This window comes from Chiloscyllium punctatum, chromosome 6 (assembly GCF_047496795.1).
Source record: "Chiloscyllium punctatum isolate Juve2018m chromosome 6, sChiPun1.3, whole genome shotgun sequence".
Lineage (NCBI taxonomy): Eukaryota > Metazoa > Chordata > Chondrichthyes > Orectolobiformes > Hemiscylliidae > Chiloscyllium > Chiloscyllium punctatum.
Window position 1 is genome coordinate 73,877,398 of NC_092744.1, and position 18,386 is coordinate 73,895,783.

The 18,386-nt window shown below is 38.0% G+C and overlaps 1 protein-coding gene across 1 annotated transcript in view; it reads right to left on the reverse strand.

The window, feature by feature from the left end:
- The window catches only part of LOC140478433 (rho guanine nucleotide exchange factor 4-like), a 92,020-nt gene that overhangs the window by 61,586 nt on the left and 12,048 nt on the right, over window positions 1-18,386 (reverse strand). The window contains exon 4 of the mRNA XM_072571698.1: window positions 8,478-8,660. Coding sequence (XP_072427799.1) covers window positions 8,478-8,660 — 183 coding nt within the window. The remainder of the gene's footprint in view (window positions 1-8,477; window positions 8,661-18,386) is intronic.

Here is an 18,386-nt window from a genome sequence, read left to right on the forward strand (position 1 = left end):
AGAGAACATATGAAAAATACTTCAGCTTTCTCTGGAAACAATTTTTTTTATCTTTCACCATATTTTTGTTTCTTAAAAAGAGCTTATTCTCAATCCTTTTAATAAAGGTGGTGTTTTGTCAGAGGGATTTATCCTCTGACCTGCTAAGAAATTTACTTGAAAACCGACAAGTATAAATTGCATGAAAATAGTATTGTCAACATGGTATTTATTTTACCAGTGGCAGTACTTACAAATGAATTCAACCTCGATTTCACAAAGCTTATTGGTCCAGCCATTCTAATTCGTAGTCAGAATTGATAGAGAAGGCTCCACCTCCACACATCAGGCTTCCATTTGTGTGTCAAATCAGTAAATTGTTGTTTTATGTGAATCAGCTTTGGTTGAACTTTGCTTAGTGGCCAACTTTGACTGAAATTGTATACTTTATGTACAGCTACAACCCTGAGTGAATGGCTTGTTGATAAATTGTGTCATAATTGTATCATACAATGGCTGATAGGTCACTTCTGTAACTTGAGGTAAAATGTTGACCCATCATAACCTGAAAACCGCAGCAATAGCAATTTCTTATACATCCAGGCTCCGTTGATTTCAAAAATGAATGAAGTTCACTTGTTTGGGTTATGAATTTAATTTTGTATTACAATACCACTGTTTTATTTGCAGAAGGCTTCTTGGAAGAATTTTTTTTGCTTGACAGAAAGCCCCTACTAAACGTTTGGTTGAACTGTTCTAATTAAGTACACAGACTTACACGGTACAGCTTGGATAGAATCCAAGGTAGCATTCTTATTGTCAAGTTCTAATGATGTCACACACAACAGGTCCTGAGTCATTTGTCCAGTGTCTATCTTATCCCAGCATTTGGAATTTGATTAATTGCTGAATCAGATGTTCGGTTGTTACAAACACATTTTTTGAGTGGAATTATAGATCTAGCAGGATCCAATAGAATGATGGAACAGCTGAAAGGATTGATTAGGCCAGTCCTGTTCTTACTCTTTCTGAATAAAAATCTTAGTGAATAAGTTGGTAGATGCATCTTTAAAGTGTTGTATAAAGTAATGGTTGTGAAAGAATAAATGTTGAAGCTACATAAAGTGCCCACCCAGTCTGATGATGGTGAAGAGAATGGATGGTCTCACATGAGGTCCTGATGGAGATAGATGTATCATTCTGGCTCCTGGTAATCCTTATAATCATATCTAACTAGTCAACATTCTTGTACCCATTGCTGTCACCCAATAAACTACACCTTGTCATTAAGATAGCTTTGCTTTCACTTCAAAACGCAACAATCATTAATCCTCTACCTAAAATAAAAATAATAGCATTGAGATGCCACAGATTTAAAACAGCGTTAAAAGAAAACCAATAATCCTATTAAGAAGAAAGTGTGTTTAAGAAAAAACGCCATGAAAACTTAATTAAGAAATGGGCTGAGCTGGACAGAACATAAGACTGGACATTTTGGAGTAAACCAAGATCAGTTTTGAAATTGAACAAGTAAATACATTATAGTATTCAATAAGTCCTAAAGCAGATGATGTCATCATTTGCCAAAATCTAAAAGCAATCACAGTTCTGACAGCATCTGATAATTATTTAACTTGGGAACAAACAAAATTCTTCAAAGACCAAGATTTAACAGAAGAGTTCAGCATCCAGAGAAATCTGGATAACTTCATTAAGACTGTCTCTAGATTAGTGAAAACCTGTGAACGTTGTGGTTTGAAAGCAGAATTTATAAGAGGCAGTATTGATAATATTTTTGACAGATTCATTACAGTTCCCAGAAGATTTGTTTTGGGAAAAGCTATTCAGAATTTGTTGGCAACTAAAACCTGGAAGACACAGACAAATCCTGAATGAAGGATGATATTGCCTTAGAATGCAGAAAAAAACCTAGGCATTTTATTAGGTGACACAATGGACAAGCCAACACTAAGACGAGGTCAACTAGTCATTTGTTAGTAAATGCTGTGCAATAAAAAAGAATGCCTTAAGGACACAAACAGTGCCCAGCTATGACAATAGAATGCTACATTTGTAAAACAATAGGTTGCTTCTAGATGTTGTGCAGAAGTTTGAGAACAGCAAAAGTAGAATCAATATGGTAAAGAATCACAACTAGAAAATATACCAAAAGCATCCACAGGGGAAATTATTGATTCATCTGAACTGACTCTGATAGAATCTATTCACATCATAAATATCTCATTATTTTTAAGCTTAAATATCACTGCCCTATAAAATTAAATACCATGGCTGAAGACACCGAAGTAACAGCCCACAAAGGTGAGACACAAAGCTTTGTTCAAAGCTTGAAACCCATTCTTTCTAGCCTGGAAATGGTGCTCAGTTACACACTTAGGGATGCAACCATGTGTTGACGTCTGGTGGCTGATGTTGCAGCTTACATTATAGTACAAGCAGTAAACAGCCAGTGTCTGAGTTCCACAGTGGTACCTCAGGCATCTGTTCTCACACCCTGGTAAGCTCTTGCAACTGTTCAGCAATCTGTCTTCCAGCAAATCAACTACTAGCATTGCTGAGCGGCCCAGTGGAGCATGAACCTGTTGTTCTCTCTTGGTCTGACAGCATTAATCATCCCAACAGGGCCACCCCATCAGTACCCTTCCCATTGCCTAGCAGTCAGTAAACCCAGACTTCTGTTCCCAGAGCTGCAACTGGACCTTCAAAACCCAGTGTAGAATAGAATCCCTGCAGTATGAAAGCAGCCATTTGGCCCATCAAGTCCACATTGCCCCTCTGAAGACCATCCCACCCAGACCCACACCCCTTCCCCTTTTCCTGTAGCACTGCAGGCTAAACTACCTAACCTGCACATCCCTGGACACTGTGGGCAATTTACTATGGCCAATCCACTTAACATACTCATCTTTGGACTGTGAGAGGAAACCAGGAAACCTGGAGAAACCCACACAGACATGGGGAGAATGTTCAAACCCATACAGACAGTTGCCAAAGGATGGAATTGAACCCAGGTCCCAGATTCTGTGAGCCACCATGCCACCCAGTGTAGATTGAGATCATCGGCAATATCCACTGCTGAAAGTCAGAGGAATCGATCAACCATGATACTGCTATTGGGACAGCTTTGTGTATGAGCACAAAGAAAGGTCTTGGCAGACAGAGCATAAACATGAGGAAATGAAGAAGGCTGTTTAGTTGACTTTTGAGTGCAAATCAGAATGATTTAGTTTGATTATAAGTTGGTTTGAAATCTTGATTTTGTGCTGACTTTTATTTTTTTCCATTGTGTCCAAGTGGATTCTGTCAGATGGAATGGGGTACTGGAGTTGCAGTTACTGTCATCACATTTGTCCTGTTCATCAATGATCAGACTGACCAGGATTAGATTAGATTAGATTACTTACAGTGTGGAAACAGGCCCTTCGGCCCAACAAGTCCACACCAACCCGCCGAAGCGCAACCCACCCATAACCTAACATTTACCCCTTCACCTAACACTACAGGCAATTCACCTAACTTGCACATCTTTGGACTGTGGGAGGAAACCGGAGCACCCGGAGGAAACCCACGCAGACACTGGGAGAATGTGCAAATTCCACACAGTCAGTTGCCTGAGGTGGGAATTGAACCCCGGTCTCTGGTGCTATGAGGCAGCAGTGCTAACCACTGTGCCACCGTGCTGCCCACGGTGTTTAGATTGCCCTCTCTTATTCCCACTTTTCCATGTTCGTGTTTCTGTTCTTCTTGCTCCCCCGCATGCCCCTTGGCTTCTCACAATAAAGCTGGTGGTAGTGACCATTCCTTCATCATGGTGAGATGATGCAACAAGCAGCAGACTATCATGAATCAGCATATGAAGTCTATTGAGTATGGCAGAGTAATCCAGACAGCGGATATGCTGTTATAGCACCCCATTAGCCTGCTCAAAAAGCATTTCAGGCGATAGGTTTGGTTCTTACTATACGCTTGTTACGTACCTTTCTATGGGTTACACACTGGAATTTTTATCCATGTGGTCAGGAAATAACCCTTGTCACTCATCTTGACTTATTGTGATGATTCCAATGCTGGTGTTGTAGATTACGACAGAACGATGGCATGCTAGTCACTAAAAGGATACTCGGCCCTGACCTCCTTGGTTTTGTAGTTGCATACTCTCCAGACATTAGAGAATGGAATTCCTTTTGATTATGCCATAGGGTAAAGTTGACATGCAGTGTCAATCAAGTGATGTATGTTGGCACCTTTTAACAAATTCATTTCTGTAATTCTAATGAAGCAACATCTAACTTTGCCCACTGTCCCACAGCAAGAGAAAATGAAATGTAATTAGTTCTTAATGAATTGAGAGTATTAGCGATCTCCCTCAGATGACAGTGGACAAAAAAAACTGGCGAGATGTATATACAGACTTGGTTTGAAACGTTCCTGACACATAAACATTCTCGCATACTCTCATCTTCAAAGCCACTAGCAATGCAGGAATCAACCTGGAGCTTGCAACAGGTGGCAAATTTTGCTTTATGTTCTGGTTATGTCCACTGGAAGCATCTGGGATGCCATTTGGTTTATAGTCTGAAATCTACCTTATTAATATTAGTCTAAGTTACAAGGTCAAATGGGAGATGATGTTCATTCAGTGCTTTCAGCAGAAGTTTGATCATTTTTGATTAACACTGTAGGATTAACAAAGAGAACTTAACAGCTAGTTACATTACATCAAAGATATTTGAGAATCCTTGGTAAGACCTTCGGCTACACTTTAGAATAAATGCATTTTATTGCTCATGAAGCATTCTGATAACAACTTAGAGATATTTTAAATTGTAAATATCTCATTCCAGGAACAGTGCTTTATATCCTGGTGGGGAGCCCTTATCTCATAACGTCATTAACAGTTTCCAGTACTGTCTTACATAAGAGTTCCCACAAAAGCTTACTTCGATTATTAATTCTTTTTCACAACTATGTTTCAAATATGGAAAGAAAGTTTATTAACACTCAAGCTTCTGACTATGCAATCCAGGTCAGCTTGGTAGGGTTGAAAGTCTGTAGCTTGTGGATGTAACATTCAGGTTCAGTTTGTTTGTCCACCTGAACCTTGGCGGATCTTTGTAATGTTATTTCTAATGTCCTTTGCAAAAGAATGTGTTCTGGTTTTTCAATACCACAACATTCATCTCCTTTGGAGGATCTTTAGTTTCCTCAAGACATATCACAGAAGATTACTTCTCTGAAAGAAGTAATACTCCCTTTTTATGTTGTAATAAGATTCTGTTGCAATGGTCCTTCCATCCTCACAGTTTTTTTGGATAACCTCATTATTTTATCAGATTCAGTCATTGACAGTAAAACTGACTATGTTCTTTTGTTACTGCATCTTCTAAATATCTAAATTGGCAGTGTCATATTCTACTACCCACTCTTCATTGTTGTGGCATTCGGGATGTCCAATGATCATATTTTAATGATTTGTCTGATGTTGAAAGACTGTTAAATTCTTCCTTCATACCTGTAAAATTATTAGTATCTTCTGATCTCTCAATTGTGAAGAGTTACTCTGCTAGATTGATTTTGAGTGGTGCATATTTTGTCTTAGCTTTCGAGAGCATACTTCTGCAAATGATGAAGTTTTCTTCTTGATGAGTAAATTTACATTTATCAGTGGAATTTGACTTCTCAGCTGGTTGAGATTCTTCAACATACTGAGAATTTTAAGAGTGAAGCTCGTGTTTCTGTTCAGAGGTGAGTGGTGTTGGTTTCTGAAAATATAAAGCTGTCCCAAATAGTATTTGTCCCTGTATTTTAGGAATACTCGCAGCATTCATTTGATTTTAACTGTTGTTCTGCCTACATCATACAGTTCTTTTTCAGACTGTTGTAGTTGAATTTCCTTCAATGAAGGAATTTTCTCAAGTAATACAAAAGTGTTCTCATTATGATGGTTAGTGTTACGATGCTGTCGCTTTAAGAAGTTATTTTGTCCTGAGTTTTTTTTTGAAGAGCGGTTTTAAGGCAGAGATGCTGAGTTGGCTAGTGAAGACCCATAATGTAAACAGCTTGTGAGGCCTTGGCGTTTTTCTTTAAGTTGGAATAATAGAAGCAGGCTGGGTAGGTGTGGCCAGCTCTCACAGACCAGGATTTCGAGTTTTCTTTTAGTTTTTAGGTTTAGTTTTAAGCAGTTGCTATGGGAGTCTCAACAGGGCAGAAGCTACTGGAGTTTTGCAGAAGTAGAAGTTATCTTTTCCCTCTCTCAATTATAGCCAGAAACTGGGGCTTCTCTCTGGTGCTGGGTTACCTGTGAAACAAATCTATTTTTCTGAATTTGCTTTTTGCCAAAGGGAATGTTTATGGGATGTTCCTATAATGGAACAGTAATTAGTTGTAGTTATTTTATCTATTATTCAGTTAGGTTTTTCAATACAGTTAAGTTATTCTAAGTTCTTTCTTTTGTTGTATTTTAAGCATAGAGGTTAAATAAATTGTGTTTTGCTTAACATCGAATAGTTTAGCCAGTCGAATTGCAAATGGAACTCAGCGCACTACATTTGCCTTTAACATAAGAAAAAGTTAAGATCTAGGCTACCTTCTTAAAATATCTTGAGAGGGGTCTCGACTGGTTCATAACATAAGTTAGTTCAGTTGCTTAGTATCTGGTGCTAATAATGCCAAAGCATATAATCTTTGTCCACACTCTTTCTGGGGTAAGCTATGTTGTTCTTGTCTCTGTTACAGAAGAATGCAGGTTCATTGTTCAGACTAGAACTCAAACACAAAAGTTGTGGCTGATATTCCAATATAGTAGTGATGATGTATTGCACTTTTGGAGGTGGTATATTTTAGATGAAATGTTAAATTGACACCATGCTTATAGTCTCAAGGGTAAAAAAATTCTATGACATAATTTCAAAAAGATCAGAATGTCATTTGAAGTCATGGCCCATATATTTGGTTCTCAATCATCATCATAAGAAGAGATTACCCGGTCATTTTAACAATGCTATTTTTGAGAACTTGCTGTGTGCAAAATGGCTGCAATGCTTCCTATACCTCAATGATGACTAAAGTTCAAAACTATTTCACTTGTGTGCTGTGCTTTGGAATATTTTACAGTAGTAAAAATTGGCATACAAGTGCAAGTCAATTTCCTTTTCATTAGATTATATTTCCGAGAAGAGGAACATATTAAATACTTTTCATACCATGACTATTGCAGTCGTGAAGGTCTTAATCATGTCCTCTTTATCTTTCAGAAATCCAGTTGAAAAAAGTTCATTACATCAAAAATCCCTTTGTTGCTATAACATTGCACTGATCATTGTGACAGACTGTATCTTGCGCATTGTTTTCTCTTTAGTCAATGAGAGTGAACATGGCTTATTCTTGTGCTTCACAAAACTTGTAGGGTTGATTTTTGTGATTTGCCAAGATTGAGAAGGAGTTGGGTGAGCATCTCACCAATTGATCTCCATGTTTGAAATCAGACCTAAATGCTGGGCACCCATTACCAGTGATTTTCACCCTGCCTATAGGAAGCCCAGTGACGTTGGGAAGTTGAGAATTCTGCTGGTGCAGAAACTGAAGTAGATCTGTAGAAATCCAATAAAGGGGAGGAAAAGAAGAAATGGCATACTGAAATGGATGGCAGATAGAAACAGCAGCAAAGATATAAAGAACCCAGACATTGAAAGTTACCATTGAATTTTATGATTAATCAGAAATCATTGTTATACTGACTTTAAGCATTATCTGTCAACATGATCCCATTAAAAGCAGTAAATGGCTACTTCTCAATCAGCGTCATATATGGTTTGATGGGTAATATGAGGAAGCAATGGTACCAGCATTAATTGATGTGAAAATGGTAATTGGTTCCTAAAGGCATTTTAGGATTCTCATTTTACTGTATTACAGCACCAAAAACCAGCAGCCAACCTAACCACCAGTCCACAGGTTTTAGATTACAATGTAAAGTGCTGTTTTTCTAATATTAGATTTGTTCAAAAGTCACAAGTGGGCCCATGATAATTGGTCTCTAATTATATCCTGCTACTGCCCCAGCAAAACAGGAGATGATCATCCACTCCAATGCGTTGAAACCCCATTTCTGGGAAATGAGCACACACTAGGTGAACACTGCATCGACATCATTTGTATGAGACATTATTGTAGTATCACCTAGATATGTATTCAATCAAAGATAGTCTCCAAAGAAGCAAGTTCTCCACATTTTCTGACAAACATTTCAATCAGCATCATGAAATACAAAGAGGCTATCCATCTATTTGTCATGTTTGCTTTTTGGGCCATTTTGCTCTTTGCATGTTGGCTACTGAATTTGCCTACATAACAAAGCCGTTACACTTCAAATATCATTCATTCCACGTTTTGGAGCAGCCTGATTGTATAAGATACTATATTAATGCAACATCCCACATTTTTAAAATTGTATTTTCTCCTTAAATATTTTATGTTACCTGATCTTCCTGTGTATCAATAATCTCTGTTCTTAGCTTCAGGATGTCTCTATATGACACGATTGTTTCATATACAGGTTCTTCTTCCCAATTCTGATATTCTGCTATTGTATTATAGATGTGTTCTTCATGCCAATCTGAATCTTCAGCAACTGGGTCATATACATGTTCTTCAGGTTTCAGCTTCAAGAACAAAAGCAAGACAAGTATTTAAGTCTCTGAAATTACTTCAATTTATCTCGCACAGTTGCTTTTATAGTGAGATCTTGGTCCACCCCCAAGTGCTGTTTGCACATTTTAGCAGGAGCTACAAAGTAAAGATCAATATGGAATTCTGGTTGTTATAACATGCTTCTAAAGCAGCTACATAATTGCTCAGAATGGACTTCCTTCAATCTGTACATGCCACTGGATGAGTCAAAACCTGACCTACCTAAATTGAAAATTAATGTTTAAAACCTTATAGACACACATAATGATCCACAGTGAAGTGTTTATTTTCCAAAATAACTTTCAGTGAAGTTAGTGTCACCTTGTGAAATATATTTTTTGTAGATGCAGTTATAGGATATAGCATGATATAGAACAAAAGACTATTCATCACTCTGTATTTGTATTCATTCAATTTATTGCTCTACAATTTCTTCAATTTATCTCTTCAAATTATTGCTCTACTCTGCTCTTCCCCCATTGCCCTATATATTCCTATTATTTAATATAAAATGTAGAGGACCAACATAAACATCACAGGATTCCACTTGTTATATCCTGTTAAATAGATAAAGATCCATTGATGCATACTCTGTTTTCTGCCAGTCCCCAGCCAATCTTCTATTGGCTACCTCCTACACAATTATTTTCTAAATTAACCTTTGATTTGGCTTTTTATCAAATGCCTTCTGGAAATCCACGTACAGTAAGTTTAAAGATTTTCATTTATCCACAAAGCAATGTTACTCTTTCAAAGAACTCCCAAGAAATTGGTTAAATAAGATTACATTTAGTCTAAACTATAATGATGCTTTCAGATTGCTTTGTATGTTTCGAAGTGCATTATAATAATCTTTTTCATGATTAATTGTAACACCTTCCCCATGACAGATGTCAAACTGACAGGCTTATAATTTCTTGTTTTCTGCACCCTCTCCCTTTTTGAACAGGATGGGGGTTATATTTTCAACTTTCCAGTCTGATGGAAACATTCCTGAATTTAGGAAATTTTGCACCAATGCATCCATTACATGACCTCATTAACAACCTCCTTTAATAGCCAAGGGTGAAGTCCACCATGACCTGGCAAAATTGTCATTCCAAAGCTCTATCAGTGCCTTCATCAGTTCCTTCCCCAGTGATCATGACTTTGCTAAGTTCCTCTCTCCCTTCTACCTACAGTTTTATAGCCATTACTGGAATGTTTTCTTGTGCCTTCTATAGTGAAGACAGAAGCAAAACGTTTCCTTGCTTCATTTGCGATTTCCTTATTATCTATTATTAACATCCCATTCTCACTCTCGAAAGGACCAACACTCACTTTACTTACTGAATTTCTTTTTAGCCGTCTGCAGAAATTCTTGCTATCTGTTTATACATTCCCACCTAGTATCCTCTCATTCTCTAAATCTTTCCTCTGATTCACATTTTAGTCATTCTATACTGTTCTTTATGTTCTGATTGTCTGACCTGTTGCTCATCTTTACTCAGTTACATTCCTTTTCGTTAATTTTGATCTTCTCCCTAGTTACTTTTGATAACCACAAATAGTGGGGTCTTCCCTTTCATATTTTCCTTTATAGCAGGAATATACTTATTCTGAGTATTTTGAAATATGCTCTTAAATACTTGTTATTGTGTGTCTCTATTCATCTGTCCCACAGGCTATTATGTCAGTTCACTTTAGTGAGCTCAAGCTCCATGCCCATATAGCTGCCCTTATTTAGGTTTGAAAAACTAACCTTGGACACAATATCTTTTCTTTTTCCAACTACATGTAAAATCCAATTATGCTGGTGGTTGCTGCTATCTTGGAGCACATTTACTCTAATGTAATCAATTAATCGTGTGACATTGCAGGATACCAAGTCTAATATAACTTACTCTCAATACGCTTCCAGAATGTGCTGCTGGAAGAAATATCTTGAAATCATTCAATAAGCACATCATCTAGGCTGCTACTGCCAATCATTTTCCAATATGTAAGTTAAAATCACCCTTGATTATTGCCATTCCTTTAACACAAGTATCTAATAGTTCTTCCTGTATACATTGTAAATGTTGTTAGGAGGCCTGTTGACAACACCCACTAGTGATTCATTTCCCATTCTATTACTTATCTCATGCAGACCAATTCTGCACCCTGATCTCTTACAGTTGAGAGTGTAGTGCTGGAAAAGCATAGCGGGTCAGGCAGCATCCGAAGAGCAGGAGAATCAACATTTCAGGCATAAGCCCTTCATCAGGAATCCTGATCTCTTAAACTAAGGTCAACTTTAAATATGGTACAAATGTCAACTTTGATTTACACTACTACCCCTCCACCTTTACCTAGCTTCTTATTGTTCTTGAATACCATATAACCTTTCATTCTCAGGAATCCCCTATCTTTATCATCCTGCAAACATATCTCCATAATGTCTATCACAGCACATTTATTGATTTTAAGATGCACTACTTTTATTCATGGCTTCACATATTCAGATACAAATACGTTAGTTTAATTTTTTTATTACCTTTGTAACATCTAGGTTTTTTTTCTTCCTTTTTCTACCATTCTCTCATTTCCTGTATTGCTATTTTCCTATTAACTTTGTTTCTACTTTTGATCCCATTCCCCAACTCTTTAGGTTAAAACTCTCTCAACTTCCCTAGTTACATGGTTCACAAGAATATTGGTCCCAACACAGTCTAGGTGTAGATCATCTCACTGGTACAACCCTATTTTCCCCAGTACTGTTACCAGTGGGAGAAAGTGAGGACTTCAGATACTGGAGACCAGAGTTGAGAGTGTGGTGCGGGAAAAGCGCAGTAGGTCAGGCAGCATCCGAGAAGCAGGAGAATCGACGTTTCGGGCATAAGCTCTTCATCAGGAAGACATCAATTATCCTGCTCCTCAGATACTGCCACCTGCCGTGCTTTTCCAGCACCACACTCTCGACTGTCACCAGAGGCCTATAAATTGAAGCCTACATACTGGAATCCACTTCTCTTACACTAGTCTTTGAGTCACATATTCATTTCTCTAATTTTGTGTGTCCTATCCCAATTTGCACACAGCTCTGGTAATAAGTCAGAGGTTATAATCTTTGAATTTATGATTTTTAATTTAGAGAGTAATTTCTCATACTCCCTTTACAGAATCTCTGTTCTAGTTCTCACTATGTTGTTGCTCCCTCCATGGACCATGAGCACTGGATCATCTCCTACCTGTTGTAATTTCCTTTCCATCTCTGAGCAAATATTCTGAAATTTGACACCAGGCAATAGTGCAACCATCTGAATGCTCCCTCTTTGTTGCAGAGAATGGTGTTAATCCTCTGTAACGATTATACTATTCCTTGCTGAATCCATGATCAGTTTGGTCACAGATTCCACTCTCAAAAAAAGCTGAGAGAATTTCAAACATATTGAATGATTGCAGGAGCTGATACTCCTGCATTCTGGTTCTCCTTACCACAGTCACACTCTCTGTCGCTGATCACTGACTGAATCAGAGACCATATTGTAAGTCATGTGATTGCCGCCTGGTACAAAGAATGCAGGTAATGTCATTCCCTGACACATTGCAGTGTTCCTGCACTTCTGTAACCTGATGTACAATACTTGCGATCATTGGCCTGAAAACAACAATCAGGAATGATTTTAACGTGAAACCATTCCTTTCCCTTTATAGTTTAACAATGCTATGTTATGTATGTTATGAAGATTACTCACTACTTATCGATCACAAATAGATAGATCAATGAAAGTCTATTTTCTGCAATATGAAAGTTTAGTGAAACAGGAGGTAAGGGTTTCTTACACTAGTCCAAGTACATAATACATACAGAGGACAAGGTGGTTAGGAGATAAGTTCAAAGTACAGAGTGCATTTTGCATTTAGAGTCTTTGAGTCATAGAGATGTTCAACATGGAAACAGACCCTTCAGTCCATCTCGTCCATGCCGACCAGATATCCCACCCCAATCTAGTCCCACCTGCCAGCACCCAGCCCATTTCCCTTCAAACTCTTCCTGTTCATATACCTATCAAGATGCCTTTTAAATGCTGTAATTGTACCAGCCCCCACCATTTCCTCTGGCAGATCATTTCATAACCGCACCACCCTCTGCATGAAAATATTGCCCCTTTGAAATAACCTTATAAATAAAGTGCGCAATTTTTACTACCCTCTAAGTTTTTCCACATTGTCAGTAATTCTCTCTGCCCTCATCGTGATGCCATTTTTATTTTCATGGATTTGGTTAACATTATGTAGAATATCATATGTTGATGACTCGAATGACTACATGACTTCATGTTTGACGTTAATACTATCTCCTACAGGATATATACACCTGGCTCCTTTTTCTGTTTATCTTTTTTTATTCATCTGAGCTGATGGTTTGTAATAAGATATTTCGATTCTATTAGTGCTTTGCCTGAAGGCATCTACATGGTTCAGAGTCTGTACCCTTCGCTGCTTCATCACTTCTTTCTGTTTTTCTACATGGAAGTGATTGTGGGTTTGGATGGTGCTGTCTGACAAATTTTGGTGAATTTCTGCAGTGCATCTTGTACATAGTCACACTGCTTCAACTGAGCGTTGGTGGTGGAGGGAATGGATTCTTGTGGATGTGGTGCCAATCACGTGGACTACTTTGTCCTGGATGGTGTCAAGCTTCTTGAGTGTTGTTGGAGCTGCACCCATCCAGGCAAGTGGGGAGTATTCCATCACACTCCTGAATTGTGCCTTGAAGTGTTTTGCTTTCTTTTTAAGTGGTAAATTTAGAATTGTCTTCTATTTTCAAGGAAAGGACAAAGAGGCAGGATAGAGAGCATGTTCTCTATCAAATTCATATAAAAGTAAAGAGCAATTTTTGTACAGTTTTTTTTCTCCCTTCTGGCTTTCAACAAAGAGAGAGAGTAAACTTCATTTCTTTTACCAGCAACGCAGGGATAACCAGGATTTTTTCTCAACTGTGACCCTCACAGCACACACTTTCAACAGCTAGCACATGCAGGCTAGGGTTAAAACTGACTTTTAACCTCTGTTCTTGTGTTTTCTTGAAAGGGGAAAACACAAACATGCCTTTCTTAGACTGCAGTCTTTTCTCACATTATGTTCACAGTCTCTGATAACACATTGGAGATTGTATTTGGTTTGCAATGTCTTTCTCCCTATGAAGTCCTTCATTTTGGAACTTTCTTGACATCTATTAGGTGTGAAATTATCAGTCTTCTTCAAAGCTGAAGATAATCCACAAAAGTCTTCCAGTCTGTCGATGAATTATCTTGGTCAAAATTTACACTCTTAGTCATTTTTGGCTCTGACATCCTTTTAAAGAGCACTTGTTGTGAGGAAAAGTTCAATATATCCATAGATGATCTGGGTTACAATCCATGGTCATCACAATAGTCAACTTACAGTTTTATAAATAACCAAGAATGCTTTTTAAATTTTGAACTGGTTTTTCTGCAGGTTTGTATTGTTTTTGTAAGTGCAGTTTGCCTGGAATTGGCCAAATGTAGGCAAAACTCACAGAACATTAACTGTAAATTATGATCAATGCCACTTGAATTTCTGAGATCTTTCTTATTAGTTTAAAAACATAAGGTTTAACCAGCTTCATCCACCAAATGGGACACATCTTAGTTTAAATTATTTTAAATTACTATTATCATTATATTGCAAATAGTTTTTGATAATAAACCCATTTTCAGAATGATTAATGAAACTGCATAAATTATAACTGTTAATATCAAGGAAATTTGAAAAGCAATATTTAAAAAGAAGCTTATTGTACTCTCATTTATTACTCTATTGCTCTGGACTCACAATAGATTTTGCTTCTGCTGTTTTTCGAATGTGTTTCAGGAAATTTGAGGGAGACAAATGGTTCTTTTAACTCACACAACTTTCAGCATGATTTGTTCTTGGATTGGTTATTGAATTCAACAGCACAAATTCTATTGAACATTTGATAACTAATTTCAATATATGTGTATCAATGTCTGTTTATTTTTCATTTCCTCTGTCTCACAGCTACTAATATAATGATTTTTATATATTCTATTAACAACCTGCAGGTAATGTTCATCAGAGCCTTTCACTTTAAATCTCAAGCATCAGAAAGGAATTAACAACTTGATACTGCAGATGCTGGAGATTAGAGCCAAGATTAGAGTGGTGCTGGAAAAGCACAGCAGGTCAGGCAGCATCCGAGGAGCAGGAAAATCAACATTTTGGGCAAAAGTCCTTTAACAACTTGAATTAAGTCATGAAAATATGCAGCCTATCTTGTCTCTTTCTCTGTTGGTGTGTGCATATAGACGTCCGTGACTTTTATCTCTCAATCTCAGTTTGGTACAGTTTCTGAAATATAAAAATAACTTTAACATTGATATTTAGCTGAAGGTCTGCTCTAATTAATCTGCCAATTCATATTTAAATCATTGTCAAATTTACACATTTTGAAATAACATTATTCAGGGACACAATCTGAATTACCACTGAGAAAATAAATACAATGCCTTAAATCAAGAAGAAATAAAAATTCTAAGGTGTGTAAATTCATCTTCTAATGTTTTCATTGACACCTACAAAATACTCTAAGGGATAGTTGAGATAGATGCAGATGGGTTGTTTCCCCAACATGGGGAGTCTTGGAACTAAAGGGTATAAATTAAGAATGCCACATTGGGCTGAACTGTAGACACTTATTTTCTCCTCAGAGGGTTGTGAATTTTTGGAATTCTTTACTCCATAGTGACGTGGAAGTTGAATCTTTGAGTGTGTTCCACAAAGGATTGATAGATTTCTAATTAACAGTGGGGTAAATGGTGATGGGGTACGTACGGGTAAGAAGCATAGAAGTATTTGAAAACCAATGATTGTACTCAATTATGGAACAAACTTAATAGGCTGAATGGCTACTGCTGTTCCCGTGTTCTTCATCTAATTATGAACAACAACAACAAAATAGACACAGATAACTTCTGTAAAGGTTAGACTAGGTGACTGACTAAATGTTACAGAGTCATAGAGATGTACTGCACAGAAACAGATCCTTCGGTCCAGCTATCGTAACCTAATTTAGTTCCTTTTGCCAGCACTATGGCCTCTTCCTATTCATATACCCATCCAGATGCCTTTTAAATGTTGTAATTGCACCAGCCACCACCACTTCCTGTGGCAGCTCATTCCATATGTGCACCACTCACTGTGTGAAAAAGTTGCCCTATAGGTCCCTTTTAAATTTTTCCCCTCTCACCCTAAACCTATGCCCTCTAGATCAGGACTCCCCCACCCCAGAGAAAAGATCTTGTCTAGTTATCTTATCCATGCCCCTCATGAATTTATAAACCTCTGTAAACTCACCCCTCAGCCTCCGACGCTCCAGGGAAAACAGCCCTTGCCTATTCAAGTCTCTCCCTCTAGCTCAAATCCTTCAACTCTGGTAACATCCTTGTAAATCTTTTCTGAACCCATTCAAAGTTCACAACATCCTTCCAATAGGAGGGAGACCAGAATTGCATACAACATTCCAAAAGTAGCCTAACCAATGTCCTGTACAGCAGCAACATGACCTCCCAACTCCTATACTCAATGTTCTGTCCAATGAAGGAAAACATACAAACATCTTCTTCACTAACCTATCTACCTGTGACTCCACTCACAAGGAACTATAAACCTGCACTCCAAGTTCTCTGTTCAGCAACAATCCCCAGGACCTTACCATCCTGCATTGATTGGCCTTTCCAAAATGCATCACCTCACATTTATCTAAATTAAACTCCATCTGCCACTGCTTAGCCCATTGGCCCATCTGATCAAGATCCTGATGTACTCTGAGGTAAACTTCTTCGCTCTCCATTACACCTTCAATTTTGGTATCATCTGCAAACTTTCTAAATATACCTCCTATGTTCATATCCAAATCATTTGTCTGAATGTCAAAAAGTAGTGGACCCAGCACCAAACCTTGTGTCACTCCACTGGTCACAGGCCTCCAGTCTGAAAAGCAACCCTCCACCACCACTTTTGAGCCAGTTCTGTATCCAAATGGCAAGTTCTCCCTGTATTCCATGACATCTAACCTTGCTAACCAGTCTCCCATGGGGAACCTTGTCGAACGCCTTCCTGAAGTCCATGTAGATCACGTCCACCACTCTGCCCTCATCAATCCTCTTTGTTACTTCTTTAAAAAGTGCAATCACATTCATGAGACATAATTTCTCACGCACAAAGCCATGTTGACTATCCCTGATCAGTCCTAGTCTTTCCAAATGATGTAAAACCTGTCACTAAGGATTTCCTTCAACAACTTGCCCACCACCAATGTAAGGCTCACCAGTCTATAATTCCCTGGCTTTTCTTAAATAGTGGCAGCACATGAACCAGCCTCCACCTGTCACTATCGATGATACAAATATCTCAGCAAAGGGCCCAGCAATCACTTCCCTAGCTTCCCACAGAGTTCTAGGGTACACCTTATCTTTCATGCATTTTAAAATATCAAGCACCTCCTCCTCTGTAATGTGGACACTTTTCACCATCTATTTGCCCACATCTTTCTCCACAGTACACACTGATGCAAAATACTCGTTTAGTACCTCCCCCATCTCCTGTGGTTCCACACATAGGCTGCCTTGCTCATCTTTGAGGGACCTTATTCTCTCCCTTTGTTACCCTTTGCTCTTAATATATTTATAAAATCCCTTTAGATTCTCCTTAACCCTATTTGCCAAAGCTATCTCATGTTCCCTTTTTGCCCTCCTGATTTTCCTCTTTAGTATACTCCTACTGCTTTTATACTCTTCCAAGGATTCACTTGATTTCTGCTGTCTATAATTGACATATGCTTCCTTCCTTTTCTTCACTAAAACATCAATTTCTCTCATCATCCAGCATTCCCTATACCTATCAGCCTTTCTTTTCACCCTAACAGGAATATATTGTATCTGGACTCTCATTACCTCATTTTTGAAGGCTTCCCAATTTCCAGTTGTCCCTTTACCTGTGGACATCTGACCCCAGTTAACTTCTGAAAGTTCTTGTCTAATACTGTTAAATTGGCCTTCCTCCAATTTAGAATTTCATCTTTTAGATCCTGTCTATTATTTCCGTCACTATTTTAAAACGAATAGAATTACGATAACTAGCCCCAAATTGTTGCCCCACTGACACCTCAGTTTCCTACCTTGCCTTATTTCCTAAGAGTAGGTCAAGTTTTTGTCCCTTCTCGAGCAGTACATTCACATACTGAATAAGAAAATTTTCTTGTAAAAACTTAACAAATGCTTCTCCATCTAAACCCTTAACACTATGGCAGTCCCGGTCTATGTTTGGAATGTTAAGATCCCCTACCATAGTCGCCCTATTATTTTTAATGATAACTAAGATCTCCTTACAAGTTTGTTTCTCAATTTAGCACTGATGACTGGGGGGTCTATAATACAATCCCAGTAAGGTTATTATCCCTTTCCTAGTTCTCTGTTCTACCCAAATAATGTCCCTGGATGTATTTCTGGGAATATCCTCTCTCAGTACAGCTGTAATGCTACCCCTTATCAAAAACACCACTCCCCCTCCTCTCTTGCCTCCCTTTCTGTCCTACCTGTAGCATTTGTATCCTGGAACATTAAGCTACCAGTCCTATCTATCCTTGAGCCACATCTCTGTAATTTCTATGCTATCCCAGTCCTATGTACCTA